The sequence below is a fragment of the Olea europaea genome, chromosome 8 (assembly GCF_002742605.1).
Source record: "Olea europaea var. sylvestris chromosome 8, O_europaea_v1, whole genome shotgun sequence".
NCBI classification, from domain to species: domain Eukaryota; kingdom Viridiplantae; phylum Streptophyta; class Magnoliopsida; order Lamiales; family Oleaceae; genus Olea; species Olea europaea.
This window is the reverse complement of record NC_036244.1, coordinates 2,303,228-2,319,473: the sequence shown is the minus strand read 5'-3', so window position 1 is coordinate 2,319,473 and position 16,246 is coordinate 2,303,228. Positions and strand designations below refer to the sequence as shown.

At 39.7% G+C, this 16,246-nt stretch overlaps 2 protein-coding genes across 2 annotated transcripts; both read left to right on the top strand.

The window, feature by feature from the left end:
- The first annotated feature begins 10,217 nt into the window (after nt 1-10,217).
- On the top strand, nt 10,218-11,303 carry LOC111398161. Its single transcript, XM_023025097.1, has 2 exons — nt 10,218-10,435; nt 10,517-11,303. The coding sequence occupies exons 1-2, from the start codon at nt 10,218-10,220 to the stop codon at nt 11,301-11,303; spliced, it is 1,005 nt and encodes a 334-aa protein (XP_022880865.1).
- A 1,640-nt stretch (nt 11,304-12,943) lies between these two features.
- Nucleotides 12,944-14,317, top strand: LOC111398160. The gene has a single exon (XM_023025096.1). It carries the CDS (start codon nt 12,944-12,946, stop codon nt 14,315-14,317), a length of 1,374 nt encoding a protein of 457 aa, XP_022880864.1.
- Nucleotides 14,318-16,246: the final 1,929 nt, after the last annotated feature.

Sequence of the window (16,246 nt, the reverse complement as noted above, 5' to 3'; positions counted from 1 at the left end):
TATATATATATATATATATATTATTTTGCTAAAATGAACATATATAATTCTATTATATTTAATGTAAACATTCACCAAATGTCATAATGATCGGGTTTTGCATAATTCAAAAGGCGAGCACAAGTACGAATATTCCCAATTGCATTAAAACTTTTAAAACTGAACATATATAGTACGTTTAAAGTCAAATTCATCAAATGTCATAATGGTCATTGGTTTTGGTAAAAAAAATGTTGAATAAAAATAATTGCACAAAAAATTTCTTTCATATATTTTCAATCCCAAGAGTTCTGATTTAGAAATGAAAGCTCTAACCAACAAACCTGCAAGAGATGTTTGGAAACAAAAGAAATTATCATATATATTATTTTAAAAAATTTATCCATTGTCATAAAAAAATTATTCTCGATGGATCTAGCACACACGGACATCGGTGGTTACCGAGTGTTGGATCCACCAGTTGTCATGGCGAATCACGTAAACCCCAACTTTTGGGCAAAAAATCATTCTTTTTTGCTATATTTTTTTCAAAACCAAAACAAATTTGTGCCTTTTCTCTCGCGATTCTCTCCCGCTCCTTTTATCAAAATCTTTAGGGTTCGTTTAGTTTGTATTTCACTTTTATATTTTAAGTGTCTATTTTAATTTGATTATTGAGTCCATTAAATTTAATTATTCAGTAAGAATAGAACAATTTTATGTTAATATATTATTAAATAATACATTTTAAAGTTGATGAATCTTATAATATTATTCCTCATTACAAAAGCAAAATAAATAATAAATTGAATCAAAATATAGGGAATTAAAATAAAAATTGACGACGTTGACTGAAAGTATTTCTATTTGTGTTTATTTAAATATTTCTTTTACAATTTTTATGTAAATAAGCATTAAGGGAATCTACTATTTTTATATTTTTATTTTTCTAGAAATTTTTATAATTTTATTTTTTCAAATTTTTTATTTTTAATTATTAGAATTTTATTTTTTTAAAATTTTTATTTTTATTTTATTTTTTTAGAATATATCCAGGGGCGGACCCACATGGGGTCATGTGGGGTCAAATGACCCCACAATTTTTTTATTTTATTTTTTTAGAATATATCCAGGGGCGGACCCACATGGGGTCATGTGGGGTCAAATGACCCCACAATTTTTTTATTTTATTTATTTATTTATTTTATTTTTTATATACAATTTACTTTGATGTACTCGTCGGGATATGCCAAATGAAGTCAAAATATTGCATTTTTAATACCATTTCGAAGTGCTCATGGCTTAATTTTTTACTCATTAATGGCATGCGAAGTCGTCAACTATAGCAAAAGTTATGACATATTAAAGTAGGGCGTTTGAAACTAGTAATTTGAGAATTTCGATAATATCCTAACTTTAAAAATTCGTTTGCGATCATGTGCTATCTGAATCCACAAATCGTTTATGCTATATAAAAGTTTGTTTTGAAAACTACTCGTTTTCATATTGAATGGTCCAAACGGATATCGAAAATAGTTAAATATGTATCAAACGTACGCTTCCAAAAAAACATTTAACTCGTTTTTTCTTTTAAAAAATTCAATTAATTATTATTTTTGCGCAATAAATTTTTCAATATAATTTATATCGTTTCATTCGGAAGTCTTACATGAAATATGATGTAAATTTTTTAGAGTCGTTACGGATTAAATGCAATTTGAATTACTTTCGAATTATATTTGATTTAAATTTGAATTTCATTTACTTCCTGAACCAAACTTGAATTTTATTTCAATTCATTTAATTTCTATATTCAATTTAATTTACTCAATGTTAGCTCAGCATTTGCTAATGAAATGATAAACAAAACTATACAAGAAGCAAAATTTATTTAATAATATTAATAATGATGTAATTATATGACGTTTTCAAAGTGTCAAAATACAAATCAACTTATTTTCATTGATATTATGTTGTTTATTAAAAAAATATTTTTAAAAATTTGACCCCACAATACTAAAGGTCTGAGTCTGTCCCTGAATATATCAATTTTATTTTTAACAAATTTTATATTTTTTCGTTTTTTATTTTTCAAAATTCCTAATTTTTAACATTTTATTATTAAAAATTTATTTAAACGCTCATTTTTCGAGTGTTTTCTGAATTTTCAATGCAAACATTCAAAATGACAAAAATACATTTTGAGTTTTATGTTATAAGTTTATTCTTATTTTTCAAAATTCATTTTCAAAAATACTTGATCAAACACATTATCTATATTTTGCAAAATTGAAAACTGGAAACAACGTGAAACTACACCCTAACCCTTCTAATTCTTTAAAATTTGTTTATAATTTCTCCGCACATTATCACATTTTCTATAAAGCTTTACTTTCAATTCAAATTTCCAATTAATTAAAACCTAAATTTGCGTTTTTTGCTATCAATTTTATCTAATACTATTTGCTGCTTCCTTTCTCAGTGCGAGACGTTCTTATCTCGTCTGATGTAGGACGTAATTGAAATAGCACACGGAATTCAATCACATTGGCATAAAGAGTTGAAAAGGATGAAGACATTATACCATCGCTGATCTCTTCTATCACTATAATTTTGACGCCACGACCACTCGTTAGATCTCGTCTGTCACTACAATTTTTTAGTGAGAAATTTGTTAATTTTACAATGACATGGTTCTAGAAATAAGGTCATAGTTTTCGCAAAGTCGTCACTAAGGCTAGAGTTAGCTTTTCCATATCTGAATATCTTGCCTCTACTCCTTGCAGAGCTTTACTTCTATAGTAAACCGGTAATTTTTGCTGTCCCTTTTCTTTTACTAATACTAAGCTAATCATCACATTTGATTTTGCTAGATATAAAAGTAGCTTTTCCCCGTTTTTAAGTTAAGCTAATGCTGGGAGCTTTTCTCATGTGTACTTTTAGGGCTTGAAATTCTTGTTTGCATTCATTGCTCCATTCAAACTTCTTTCCTCCTTTTAGTACTTGGAAGAAAAAGGAACATTTATCCATTGCTCAAGATACAGACCTACTTAGGGCAGCGATCCTTCATGTTAGACTTTGCACCTTTTTTGGTATAGATGGAGACCTCATTTTTATAATGACCTAAATTTTGTTAATGTTAGCTTCAATAACTCATTGATTGACTATATAATTCAAAAACTTATCAAATTTTACTTCAAATGCGTATTTTAGTAGATTGAATTTCATCATATATTTTTATATACGTTAAAAAGCCTTTTCCAAGTGATTCAAGTCATTCCAGCCTGAAGATATTTTACAAGCATAACGTTGATGTATGCTTTCGCTGTTTTTCTTATTTGGTTTGTAATGTATTCTTCGCATTTTTTAGTCCCAACAACATTAATTTGTATTAGTATAATCCTTGATCTATAATGAATACTATATGTTACTCACTAGGCCCATACATAGGGATCTAATTGTATTTCGAATGTGCATCCATGAAACTTAACGGCTTGTGTTCCACAGTTGCATCCTCTAGCTAATCAATTCTTGGGAGTGGGAAGAAGTCTTTACATTAAGGTTTATTCAAAATAGTAACATCTTGTCAAGTTCACCATTTTTCGTTTCTCTTTGGTACAAGGATGGATTACATACCGAAACAGGTTAGTGAAGTTTACGGATTAAGCCTTTCTCTAATAGCTTATCAACATCACTTTTTAGTGCCTCATATTTTTCGACACTCATTGGTTGACGTCTTTGTATTTTAGGCTCGATCTTAGGGTCAAGCTTTAAGGCATGACATGCAACTTTGGGATCAATTCCTATCATGTTCATATGTTTCTAGACGAACACATCTAGGTTTGCGACTAGGAAGTTTTAAAGCAAATCTTTTATATCTTCGCTTACTTTCTTATCGATTTTTAGAGCTTTGCTTGAATTTTATGAGATAACAAAAAAGCTTTTTAGCTCTTCGATAGTTGCTGCTTCTGATGTGCACTCATTTATACGGTGGTTGATAGTCATTAGTTTTTAGTTTATCCTCAGGGTTAGTCATTTCAACTATGACAACGATATTCTTCGGAGCTCTCAAGCCTCATTTTTTGTTGCTTTTACAATTTCTGCGTTGGATTTCTTGACTGTACTTTAAAGATATTTCACCTATATTCGTAGAATACCTCACATGCGAATAACGAAGGAAGATGACTATGTTCGCCTGCTTTAGGACAGGTTGTCCAAGGATTCTGCCGTACGTGGGTAACTTTGACGATGTTAAAATTTATATATCCATGGTGTGTTTGAGGCTCCTCTCCCATCTTTTCTAATAGAGTAGCCTGTCTACTAAGGATTTGGCCTTCTCCGATGAAGCGGTGATCCGACACAGAGATTCAAGGGTTACCTTTTTGCGTTCGATCGAATGCTTCATCATATAGCAAGTTTTTTATACTTTCATTATCCAAGACTACGCGGTGAAAACATTCACCCGCAATTACTACCTGAATCATGACTACTTCATCTTCAATTCCTAAAATCTAGGTTCGATAGATGTAATTGAAAAGGTTAAGGATTGCTTATTATCCGTAAGCTTAACTTTTTCAAGCTCTGTATGTTTACACAGAAATCAAAGCATTGTCATCAGTGCTTTTAGATCTTTGGCCGTCTTCTGTATAGTTTCCAATATTGAATTTATTTGTGCAATATTTTGAACATCGTTGATCATTAGATTCTCATTCTTACGCACTTCCTTAATTGTTTCATTTCCTTAGATCTCATGTATTTCTCACCTAAAGCGTGTAGATTTGTGGTCTACTTTGTTCAACTTCCCATAGACGGCACTAATTTGTTGACAATAAAAATTTGATCAACAAATCCTCCTACTTAGCTCGAACTTTCACTCCCAAATCTCGCTAGTTTTCATGCTCAAACTGGAGTTAGAAGGAAATAACTATTTAAAATTGAGATATTTGAATTACATGTGTTTCTCTTCGATTGAGTGAGTATTTATGGATTTTCCTTCAATGCCCGATGTAATTTAGTCATTTAGGGAAAATGACAAATGGTAGCTCCTTATAGGTTACTTCGTATCTGATTTCGATAGGAGTATCACGCATTATTCATTGGTTCACATGTGTTTATTTACCAATATGGAGATAACCTAAATGGAAGGAGAAGTTCGTCCACTTGGAGAGAAGTTCGTAGGCCATTTCTTTTAGGCCTGGGCATCATTTGGTTTGGGTTTATTTTGACTCCAGTTTGGAACCAAAAGCAAATTAGCTGGCTTGGACGAATTTCTATCCTAATCAACCCACTTTAACTTTTAAAACGAACCAAACTAAATAAATGATTTTGTTTGGTTCGATTCAGTTAGTTGATTTGGACTTTTAGTCCAAATTGAATTCTTTTTAAAAAATTATCCGAGTTTTAGGCCCACTTGGATTACAATAACTAAAATAACCAAATAATTGAATATTGCAAGAACTATTTTACTAATCAATAAAATTAAGTTAATAGAGACGGATCAACAGAAAAATCAAAAAGTTTTGTTGTTTTTCTATGTATTATGTAGTTTAATTGTCTGAGTAGGGAAAAAATACTAAGTATAATATAGTGAGCTTATGAAAGAAAATCTACAGCACTTACTTTCCGACAACATCATAGATTGAAGGAAATCGAGATAATTATAAATTTAGGGATATCTTTTGATTTTTATTTTTCTTAAATTAAAGAAAAAAAAAAGTAAATATGTAAGTGGGTTGGATTGGTTCAGTTAACCAACGATTTGAGACTTCAAATCATGACTGAACCGGCATATCATAGTTTTGTTTATAAGAAAACCAAACAAAACCAATTACCTATGTTAAACCAATCCAAATCGGTTATGTTTGATTGGTTTGGTCGATTTTTTACTCTTTATTTTTTTTTTTGCCCAAGCTTAGTTCTCTTCTCTTGCTATCTTCACTTCGGCAGTAGAGTTGGCAGAAAATCAATCCCGCCCCTAATGTGGCAAAAAAAATCCACCCCAATGGGCTGGCAAGGCCCCGTAAGTCGTTGCCCCATCTCGGGTTTCGAGGACAAATATCTAATAATAGGAAAAAAAATGGGCAGCAAACGGGGTGAGCCCTCGCCCTGCCCCGTCTAAGGTTGGGCGGGGCGGGCCACCATCTATTTGCCAGATAGGGACAAAGTTCGCATAGTGTACTTCTTGATTCAACACATAAGAACAATAGATACAACATTATCCAGAGGAATATCATTGAGAAAAAATATAGAAAGTGGTCTTGAATTTCTTCAATGATTCTAGATTTCTCTCTTTTGATCTTCTTTTTCAATTTCAAGCAATAATTGTATTAAGAATACGTGTCTTGCTACAAAAATTTCTTCAAAACTTTGTAAAGATTAATATCTTTCTCTTATTGGCTCTATGAAATATGTAAAATTCACACATAAGAGTGTCCTAACTTCCCATCTAAGTTCTCTATAAGCTTCCCCAACGTTTGTGATGAAAAAATATATTTATAGTAAAGAATTAAGTTTAATTCCGTGCCCCTTGTAATTTTCATGAAGAGTGATCAAGAAAATAAAAGAAAATAATTTCGACTGAAATAGCTCAAAATCGTGTTGAACGATTGCATAACTACGTGAATTGTGATCGCACAGCGGTAGGGATGGCAATCGGGCAAAGCCCGTGTCTACCGCGCCCCGAGCCGAGTCACGGGCGGCCGAAACTTTAGGCTCGCGAGCCAGCTCGGCCGGGCTCATTTACATCCCTACACAGCAGCCTTAAAATGGTCCCTGCAACAACAAACAAGGCTTTGTGATTGCAAGGCCTTCTTCTTCTTGGAAGTGTTATTTAGGTCCCAAACTTTCTTCTTTCATTCATCTTGAATCATTTCTTCTTTGCGCCTAGATCGATCTTTTTAAAGTCATTATAATTTAGTCCTCAACATTAATCAATTGTCCATAATCAATCCGATTGCGACTTTTAAGATTTTTCAAATAAGTCCCTAAACTTTTCCAAACTTCGGATTTAACTGTTGAAACTTGTGAATCACTTACAGTTATTCCAATAATTCTTCTAATTGATCAATTACAACTCGGTTGATCATTAATTACTTTGAATCAACTCTATTCAAGTTCCAAAATGCTCTTTTTTTTTTCTTGCCAATTGCATCCAATAGTGAACTTGCCTACAATTAACATATTTCACCTAAATTAGGTAGGTATTTGCCCAATTAATCATGAATAAGTAATTAAAGAAACCCTAAATAAGTGCAAATTTTGAAAATGAAGATTGATAATTTATTTCTAGATGAAGGCAATCATAGCTATAATGCTAAATTCGACGGCTAGGGCAAATCAACAATGCCTGCCACAATGATGTACCGAAATTTCCAACTTCATCTTCTAAACATATACCTATGCTTTACCTCGTGGCAATGAAGTTCATGAATATGACATACTCGGGCAACTTGGCTTCCTCGAGAATGATCCATTGTTAAGTATCCACATTCGAGACTTTTAATTTAATTGATTCACATTTATCCTTTCAAAATTACTATGAGAAATGAGAATAGAAAGATCATTTATAAATTAATAGGTGGTTTCAAAGTTTAAAAAATGCTCAAATTCAACAAAAAATAATCGTATCCAACCTGAAATGGGGCCAGACCCAAATCGACCAAACCAAAACTAATAAGCTTGGGTTGGATTTAAACTAGTAATTGGGTTGGGTTGGTTTGATTTTAGATCAATGCAACCATGTTGTGTTGGGTTTGGGTTTTATCAAACCCAACGCACATGTAGTCTAGTTGGTAGGATACTCGGGTCTCACTCGAGGGACCAGGGTTCAAGTCTCGGCAACGGAATACTGACTTATTTTTATACCCTTGGGGCTTAAAACTTTTCCTTTCCATGAACCCTAGTTCAGTAACTTATACTTTCTATCTCTTGAAAGTTTTCACCTCTAATAAATCTTTTTTTTTTATTTGTTCTATATGGATAAAAGTAGAAAGCCTTGTTTTATATGCTAATTTGATCAAAATCAGTGGCGGACCCAGGAAAAAATTCAACACGGGCTAATACGTATAAAAAAAATATTGCAAATAAAAAAAATATTTTACTTAAATTTTTTTTAATGGACATTTGGGCCGAAGGGACGAGCTGTAGCACGATCCAGCCCATCCCTGGATCCGCCCATGATCGAAATTATTGCTATGTAATGAGTAGTGATTATTGATGTAAAACAAAAAATCCAACAAACTGTTGGGTTATATAGTGAAAACGAAATCATTTATATTCTTCTCTAATATATTATGAGCAACCTTCTAGGGATTTTTAGTTAATTAAGTGTTACGCCCCTATTTGAACAACTTCGAAAATTCCGCCACTGCGTCATACGAGATGTCCAACACCCATCCGAAGTGGTTCTAAAGTGACTCCACCACTAATGTTGGCGAGCTGCTAACGCCCTGCGAGACACAAACAATTCTACTGAACCAAACGAAGCGTTCTTGCCTTTGACGCCGAAGCGCAATGCACTCCGAGGATCTCTGTCAGAGGATCCGTCGTCAATTTCAGAAAGAGATCAGTGTCATGATCCTTTCTGCCCCCAAGGTTTAATTGATTTGACATCTCCATGGGCCTAATTGATGTGACGTATCGACTTTATGTCAACTCAACTCGGGAGAAGTTATTACCCGCCCACTCTATAGACATGGCTGATTAATGCCTATTAGCAGACGTCTCACGCCGTCAGATGCATACACGTGTCCCACATCTAACGGTTCTCCTCAACTATAAATACCCAAGGTTTAACAAGAGGTAAAGGTAATGAAACTCTTACAACTTAGCTCTCCATAACAAGTAAATATATATTCTCCTCCCCACCCTTTTTGCACAACCTTGGCACTGTTCGGATCACCAGAAGCTACCTTAACCGTCGAAGTGTATGCGGCCGCCACCCCCCGCTGGTTCCAGCGGTGTGCATCTGTCCGTGCGTTGGCTGTGCGCAGGGAGGATTACATGGAACAGCTATCGATTGGCCACGTGGAGGGTCCAATTCACGAGGTCAACATATTGGTGCCGTCTATGGGAAACTTCTCATCCAAAGTTCTACATTCTCCACCGGAAAAGCCACCGAAAAACCCTTGACTTACCCTAAAAAAGGGACATTCTTGAAAAAGAACAAAGTCGAATTGTAACCCATATCCTCATCACCCTTGAAAAAGGAGTAGATAAGATGAGTTCCAGCAATGAGGACTCCAACCCTAAGATGGACGGCTCTGAAGAAGAGGTGCTTCGAAACAATGTCACTCACCAAAGACCCCATCACCGGTGTCACCAAGGTGAAAGAACAACCGTGCTTACTGAAAGAATGGCCCAAACAACTGCGGGCATGAGAGAGATTGCAGCTTAGAATATGGTGATGCATGAATTCGTCATGCGAACCCAAGGTCACCGAGCGCCTGAATGCCCCAAGAATCTTACCCAGCTCATGAAGTCCCTGCGCCTCGTTCCCGAGGCCATATGAGCCAGCACAGAGAACCCCCCTCGAGAGAGAGAAGTAGGTACGGAAGTCACATCCTATGTGCAAGGGAGCCAGCTAACAGAACCGCAATTGGGGGACAACTTTCCACCAGAATATGAAGTACAAAGGCCAGTCAGTGTCTTTGACTGGATAGGGCGGGACCTTAGTAATAGGGTTCGCTCAGTGGAAAGATCAATTTGACAAGGGGAAGAGCAAGAATAAGCGCCTCTTCCACCTAGAAATAGGAAGGAGAGAAGAAACTTAGTTGATTGGGGTAGCCGAGGAAGAGCACCTCCATCCCCCCAAAACATGCAAGATGATGGAGACTCCAAAGGGCCGTGTCGATCTTACGAGATTGATGATGATGATGATAATCTTCCTTTCTCAAGGGAGATCCGAGGCTCCCCAATGCCTGCGAACTTCGTACCACCTAAAATCCTTAAGTATTAAGGAAAGGGGGACTCGACGAAGTACCTCACGAAGTACATAACACAGATGAGTCTCAGGGAAGCCTCGCCTGCTTTGAAATGCAGAGCCTTCCACCTAACCCTGGTCGGAGCTGCCGAAGCATGGTACAGCAGGCTGCCTCCTCTGAGCATTAAGAGTTAGCAGAGCTAAAAAAGGCTTCTTGAACCAGTACCTCTCACGTAGAGAATGAGAGGCCCCAGTGCAACGCCTACAAGATACGAGACAAGCCCCTGGAGAAACGTTGAAAAGCTACCTCGCCAGGTTTATGGACGAGATCACCTATTGCGAACAAGTCACTGATCGAGAAGCCCTTTCAGTCTTGAAAGGCGGCCTCAACATGAACACTTTGTTCTGGAGGGATATACGCAGCAAGAATCCTCCCACTTATGACGAACTGGTGGAAACGATGAGAGTTGAGATCATCAGTAAAGTGATGATTGATCACCGAAATCGTGCCGTACAGGGACTCCCTCCGCCTCAGAGGCAAGTAGGTTGAGGACCCGCAGCGCACCTTGTCACCTAGCAATGGATCCAGGCAGAGCATACAATAGCTCCCACGTCCAGACAAGCACTAGCTTCTACCACGCTAAATGCAGTGCCAGTATTGACATACGAGAATGCCCCTGCTGAGGCGGGACCATCTAGGGATACTGATAATAGTCGAAATAAGAGGAAGAAGCGGTCAAGCAGGCCCTTAGAAGGGGCAAGGTTCTGCACCTTCCACCAACTCTATGAACATGACACCAACGAATGCAGAGACGCTCCGCGATGCTCAAATCAGAATAACCCATATCCCTCCAGGAGGGACGAACATCCCCGCAAATCCACCTCCCTAAACAAGGCTGAAAGGAGGCATAGAGATCAATTGCTTCGAACAAGAGGATTAAGGGACAGAGGAGAGTCCAGACAGAGAGATCAAGCCCCATTTTCTGGAGGCCAAATCATCAAGGAAATTAACACGATCATTGGGGGACCTCACATCGATGGCAACTCTAGAAATGCCCAAAGGAACTACACAAGAGAAGCAAATGATCCGTCGATGCTCACGTACATCGTCAACCAATCCCAAGAAGCCAATAGGATGGCCCCGATCACCTTCTCCCAAGAAGATACACAAGGAGTTCACCACCGCCACTGTGACGCATTGGTAATAAGAGCCGTAGTAGCAAGAAACGGACTCAAACGCATGCTTGTCGACAATGGCAGCTCTCTGAACATACTGTTTGGCTCTACCTTCGACAAAATGCAAATTAAATATAGGCTAATCCCCATGACCGACCCACTATTTAGATTTACTGGAGACAGCATCTCCCACAAGGATGAATTACTCTGCCTGTCGAGATGTGTTTAGCTCCCCTAGTGGCCCAACATTTCATGGCGTTTTTGGTAGTAGACCACAGGTCAGCCTACCACGGAGTATTGGGCAGACCCGCCTTGAAAGATCTTTGGGTTGTCACCTCCATACATTACTTGTGTATGAAGTTTCCAACTAAGCATGGAATTGCTACAGTTCGAGGCGACCAGATGGGCTCCAGAGCATGTTATCTAAACTCTCTGCGAAAATTAAAGCCCTGCACTATTAATGTAATCATAACGGAGGTTGCGAGCGAATCCGACCTGGATGTGGAAATGCTCGACACCCCTGAAATAGGGCATACCTCCGAATAGGAAGAAGACGTCGACATGGAAGAGGCCCCTGAAGAGGGACACTCTCTTGACGAATTAGATCCCCCGAATAACTGGCTCAGAACCGAACGCGACCCAATAGAAGAACTTGAAACTTTCTCCGTCAACCCAGAGGACTCCAGTCAGGTCCTGCAGATAGGAAAGACATTATTCCCCGAAGCGAAAGAACAAATGATAAGCTTCCTGAAAAAGAACATGGATGTCTTCGATTGGAAGCACGAAGACATGGTAGGAATAGACCCAATGATCAGTTGTCATCGCCTAAACATCAATGCCTCCTGTGCCCCACATCGGTAGAAAAGACGAGCCCTCAACCCGAAGAGGTAGGAGACACTCAAAGACTAAGTCAATAAGCTTAGCCACAGTGGCTTCATCAGAGAAGTCATTTATCCGAAGTGGATATCCAACCCGATCCTTGTGAGAAAGCCTAGCGGGAAATGGAGGGTGTGCGTAGACTTCACGAACTTAAACAAAGCATGCCCTAAGGATAGCTTCCCACTGCCGAGGATAGACCAACTTGTGGATTCCACTGCGGGACATGAACTCTTGAGCTTCATGGATGCATACTCAGGATATAACCAGATACCCATGTTTCGACCTGACGAAGAGGCCACATCGTTCATCACAAACAAAGGACTGTACTGCTACAAAGTCATGCCTTTCGGATTGAAAAATGTCGGAGCTACATATCAAAGGCTGGTCAACATGATGTTTGCCGAACTTATTGGCAAAACCATGGAAGTCTACATGGACGACATACTAGTCAAAAGCCTCCAAGCGAATGAACACGTAAGTCACCTCGACCAGACCTTACAGATTCTTAGGAAATACAGAATGAAATTGAACCCCCTCAAATGCACCTTCGGCTTGGCTTCGGCTCAGTTTTTAGGGTACATTGTGAACAAAAGGGGAATCGAAGCAAATCCGATAAAGAATAGGGCATTATTGGAAATGAGGTCGCCTCAGAAGCTGAAGGAGGTCGAGAGCCTCAATGGTCAGATAGCTACGTTCCATCGCTTCATCTCCAAAGCCACTGATAAGAGCCTATCTTTCTTCAAAGTGTTGAAGTAAGGGAAGAAGTTCCAATGGACCGATGAGTACTAGGAAGCTTTCCAAGCGCTAAAGAAGCACTTAGGAGAGGCGCCTCTGTTATCCAAACCTAAACCACAGAAATCACTACTGCTATACTTGGTAGTCTTGGACGAGGCAGTCAATGCAGTCATAGTTAGAAAAGAAGATGAGCATCAATTACCTATATACTATGTCAGCAAAACACTACTCTCGGCAGAAACCCGCTAGCCGGGCATGAAAAAATTGGCACTCGCCCTAATCACGGCGTCAAGAAAACTGAGGCCATATTTCCAGGCCTACTCAATCAAAGTTCTCACCAACTTTTCACTGAAGCAGGTACTGCAAAAAATGGAAGCTTTGGGCTGCCTGTTAAAATGGGCAATTGAGTTTAGTGAGTTCAACCTACTGTTCCGACCCAGACATGCCATCAAGGGACAAGCCCTTGCAGATTTTGTGGCTGAATTTGCCATAGAGCCAGAAATGGAGGCGGCAATGAAACCAGCCGAGCCCCCAACGTGGAATTTGTTCGTGGATGGATCCTCAGGAGAAATTGGCTCTGGAGCTGGGATCGTCTTAAAAAGCCTGGAAGGCCACAAGTTAAATTGCACAGTAAGGTTCGGCTTTAAAGCCTCGAACAACGCTGCCGAGTATGAGGCCCTTCTAGCAGGCCTTAGACTCGCAAAACAAATGCAAGTCAAAAGGGTCTTGGCAAGCAGCGACTCTCAACTTGTGGTGAGTCAGGTCAACGAAAACTTTGCCACCAAAGACAGTAGTATGGCTGCATATTTAAAATTGGTCCTGGACCTAATCCCACACTTCGAGAGGTTCAAATTGATCCAAGTCCCACGCCTCGAGGACACTCATGCAGACGCCCTATCAAAATTGGCCAGCAGCAAAGACTCAGAGCTGCTAAAGATTGTCTCCACTGAACGCTTGTCGAAGCCCTCCATCTCCGAGGGTGAAGAGTTGTTATGGATAGAAAGTAACCTAGTATGGATGCAACCCATCATGGCCTATCTCAAGGATCAGTCACTACCAGCTTCAAGAAGCGAGGCGAGGAAGTTAAGAAGGAAAGCCGCTCACTTCGTCCTACAAGAGGATGTCCTCTACAAAAGAGGCGTTGCCTCACCACTTCTTCGATGTGTAGTAGGAGAAGAAACCATGTATATACTCAGGGAGATCCACAAAGGGATCTGCGAAAATCACTCCGGAGGAATGGCTCTGGCACACAAAGTGCTCCGACAAGGCTACTTCTGGCCAACCCTGAAAAGGGATGCTTGCCAATTCGTTCAAAAATGTGATAAGTGTCAGCGCTTCTCAAATATTCAAAGACAACCTTCTCAAAGTCTCTCCGTAGTCACCAATCCATGGCCATTCGCCAAATGGGGCATCGACTTCATCGGTCCACTCCCAAAAGAGAGAGGAAGCGCGACTTTTGCCATTGTCGCCATTGACTACTTCACCAAGTGGGTCAAGGCTGAACCTCTTACCAAGATCACCGAGGTGAATACTACAAAATTCGTTTGGAAGAACATCATTTACAGGTTCGGCATTCTCCACTCTTTAGTGTCCAACAACGGGAGACTGTTCGACAACAAGAAGATGTGAGACTTATGCAATGAACTAGGGATAAAAAAGGATTTCTCGACGCCTCATCACCCCCAAGCAAATGGGCAAGTTGAGGCAGTGAACAAAATCATCAAGCATACCCTGAAAAAGAAACTTGACGCCTCGAAGGGGGCGTAGGTCGATGAGCTTCCCCACATCCTCTGGGCCATCTGCACAATTAGTTGAACCGCTACAGGGGAGACACCCTTCTCGATGACCTACGGAGCCGAAGCCATGAGCCCTGTCGAGGTAGGAGTCCCATCGCATCGTCGGATACACTTCAATGAGATCGGTAACGACGGCGCTCGAATGAGCGAACTCCACCTCATTGAAGAAAGAAGGGATACCTCCCAATTGAAACTGGCCAAGTATCAAAGGAAGATTACCCGCTATTACAACTCCAAAGTCAAAAATCGAGCTCTTCGGTTGGGAGACCTCGTCCTTAGAAGGGCCTTCCAATTGTTAAAGCCAACTAGGACTGGAGTGTTTGGATCAAATTGGGAGGGTCCTTATCATATCTACAAGGAGTCCTGACCTGGTACTTTTGAAATTGAAGATATGACAGGGAGAGTACTGCCTCATCAATGGAACATCGAACACTTGATAAAGTACTATCGATGATGAACGTATGTTCCGATCCGACCTCGATGCTGTCTAATATGTGTTTGTCACGATCCGATCTCATTTGTAACTTTTCTATCTTACTAAGTGCTAAAATTGCCTTAGTGATGGATGATGTAACCTCTAAGTAATGATACTTCAGTTCTTTATGTCAAATCAGTTAATGAGTTGTTGCCTCGGTTATTTAATATGTTATTGCTCCGATCTCCATTTATTAACTAGTTATCGATAAGTGGTGCTTATTGTTTGCTTAAGTGCTTATCATTCATTTACTAAAGTATGAACAGTTCAACACAAGAAAAAGGAGGAAGCACCAATACATGAAAGAAAAATCTTCATTCCATTCATCTTAAAATCAAGTTACAAAAAGGGAGGCTGAAGCCCTTACAAAAATAGTTTTACTCTACTGGGGCGTCATCCACCCGAGCCGCTGGCTCTTCCTCTTAGGAGGCCTCTGGAGTTTCCTCGACAAACCTATCAGGCCGGCCTCCAGTAGGCCCACCAAACTATGCCTCTAAAGAGGATATGTCCAAAGTAGGGTAGACCTCTTTTAGCCGACTCAATAGTCCTTGGACACTCCAAGAGGCCCAGTAGTTGGCAAAGTCATCGTACATGGGGTGCTCCTCAAAATGGTCGATAAAGTTCTGCATCGCCACCTCCTTTGCTGACTTCATCTCCCCCTTCAGGGAGGCAATCTCCTCAGCTTAGGCCTCTGCCCTCTGCCTCAGCTTAGCTTTTCCTTTATTGGAGGCCTCCAAAGCTTCTGTGGCAAGCCGGTGGTGCTCATTTGCATGATCCACTCTTCTGGTCATTGCAGCCACCTGGTACTCCACTTCATAGAGCTCATTCTTCAGCCGCTCTATCTCTCCCTTAGCAGTCGCCAGCTAGGCCTCGGCTTCCTTCCTTGTTTTCTCCTCCTTCGAGGCCTTAGCCCGGGCTTCCCGCACTACGTCCCTGTAATGCATCGCCTCCTCAAGGCGCTTAGCGAGGTCCTCCCTCTTGGCACTGAGGTCTTTCACCAAGCCCTCAAGTTGGATGCTTGTGCTTAGGGCTCGGGCCACACAGGCACTGTTTGTAGCGACAAGGTCTTCGGCGGTGCAGGAGGCATTGTGGTCTCTCCATTCCTTTCTCCAATACTTGTTGTGGACCACCGCTACTGTCGTCGTCTCTAGAGGAAGAGCCTCCAGTACCTCTTTCACGAGCTTCTCAGAATTTGTGCCCAAGAAGTCCTCCTCCTTTGAAGAAGGGGATCTCTTCTTCTTCGATTGCCCCGGCACTTGGGTAATTGGAACAGCAGCAACTAGGGCT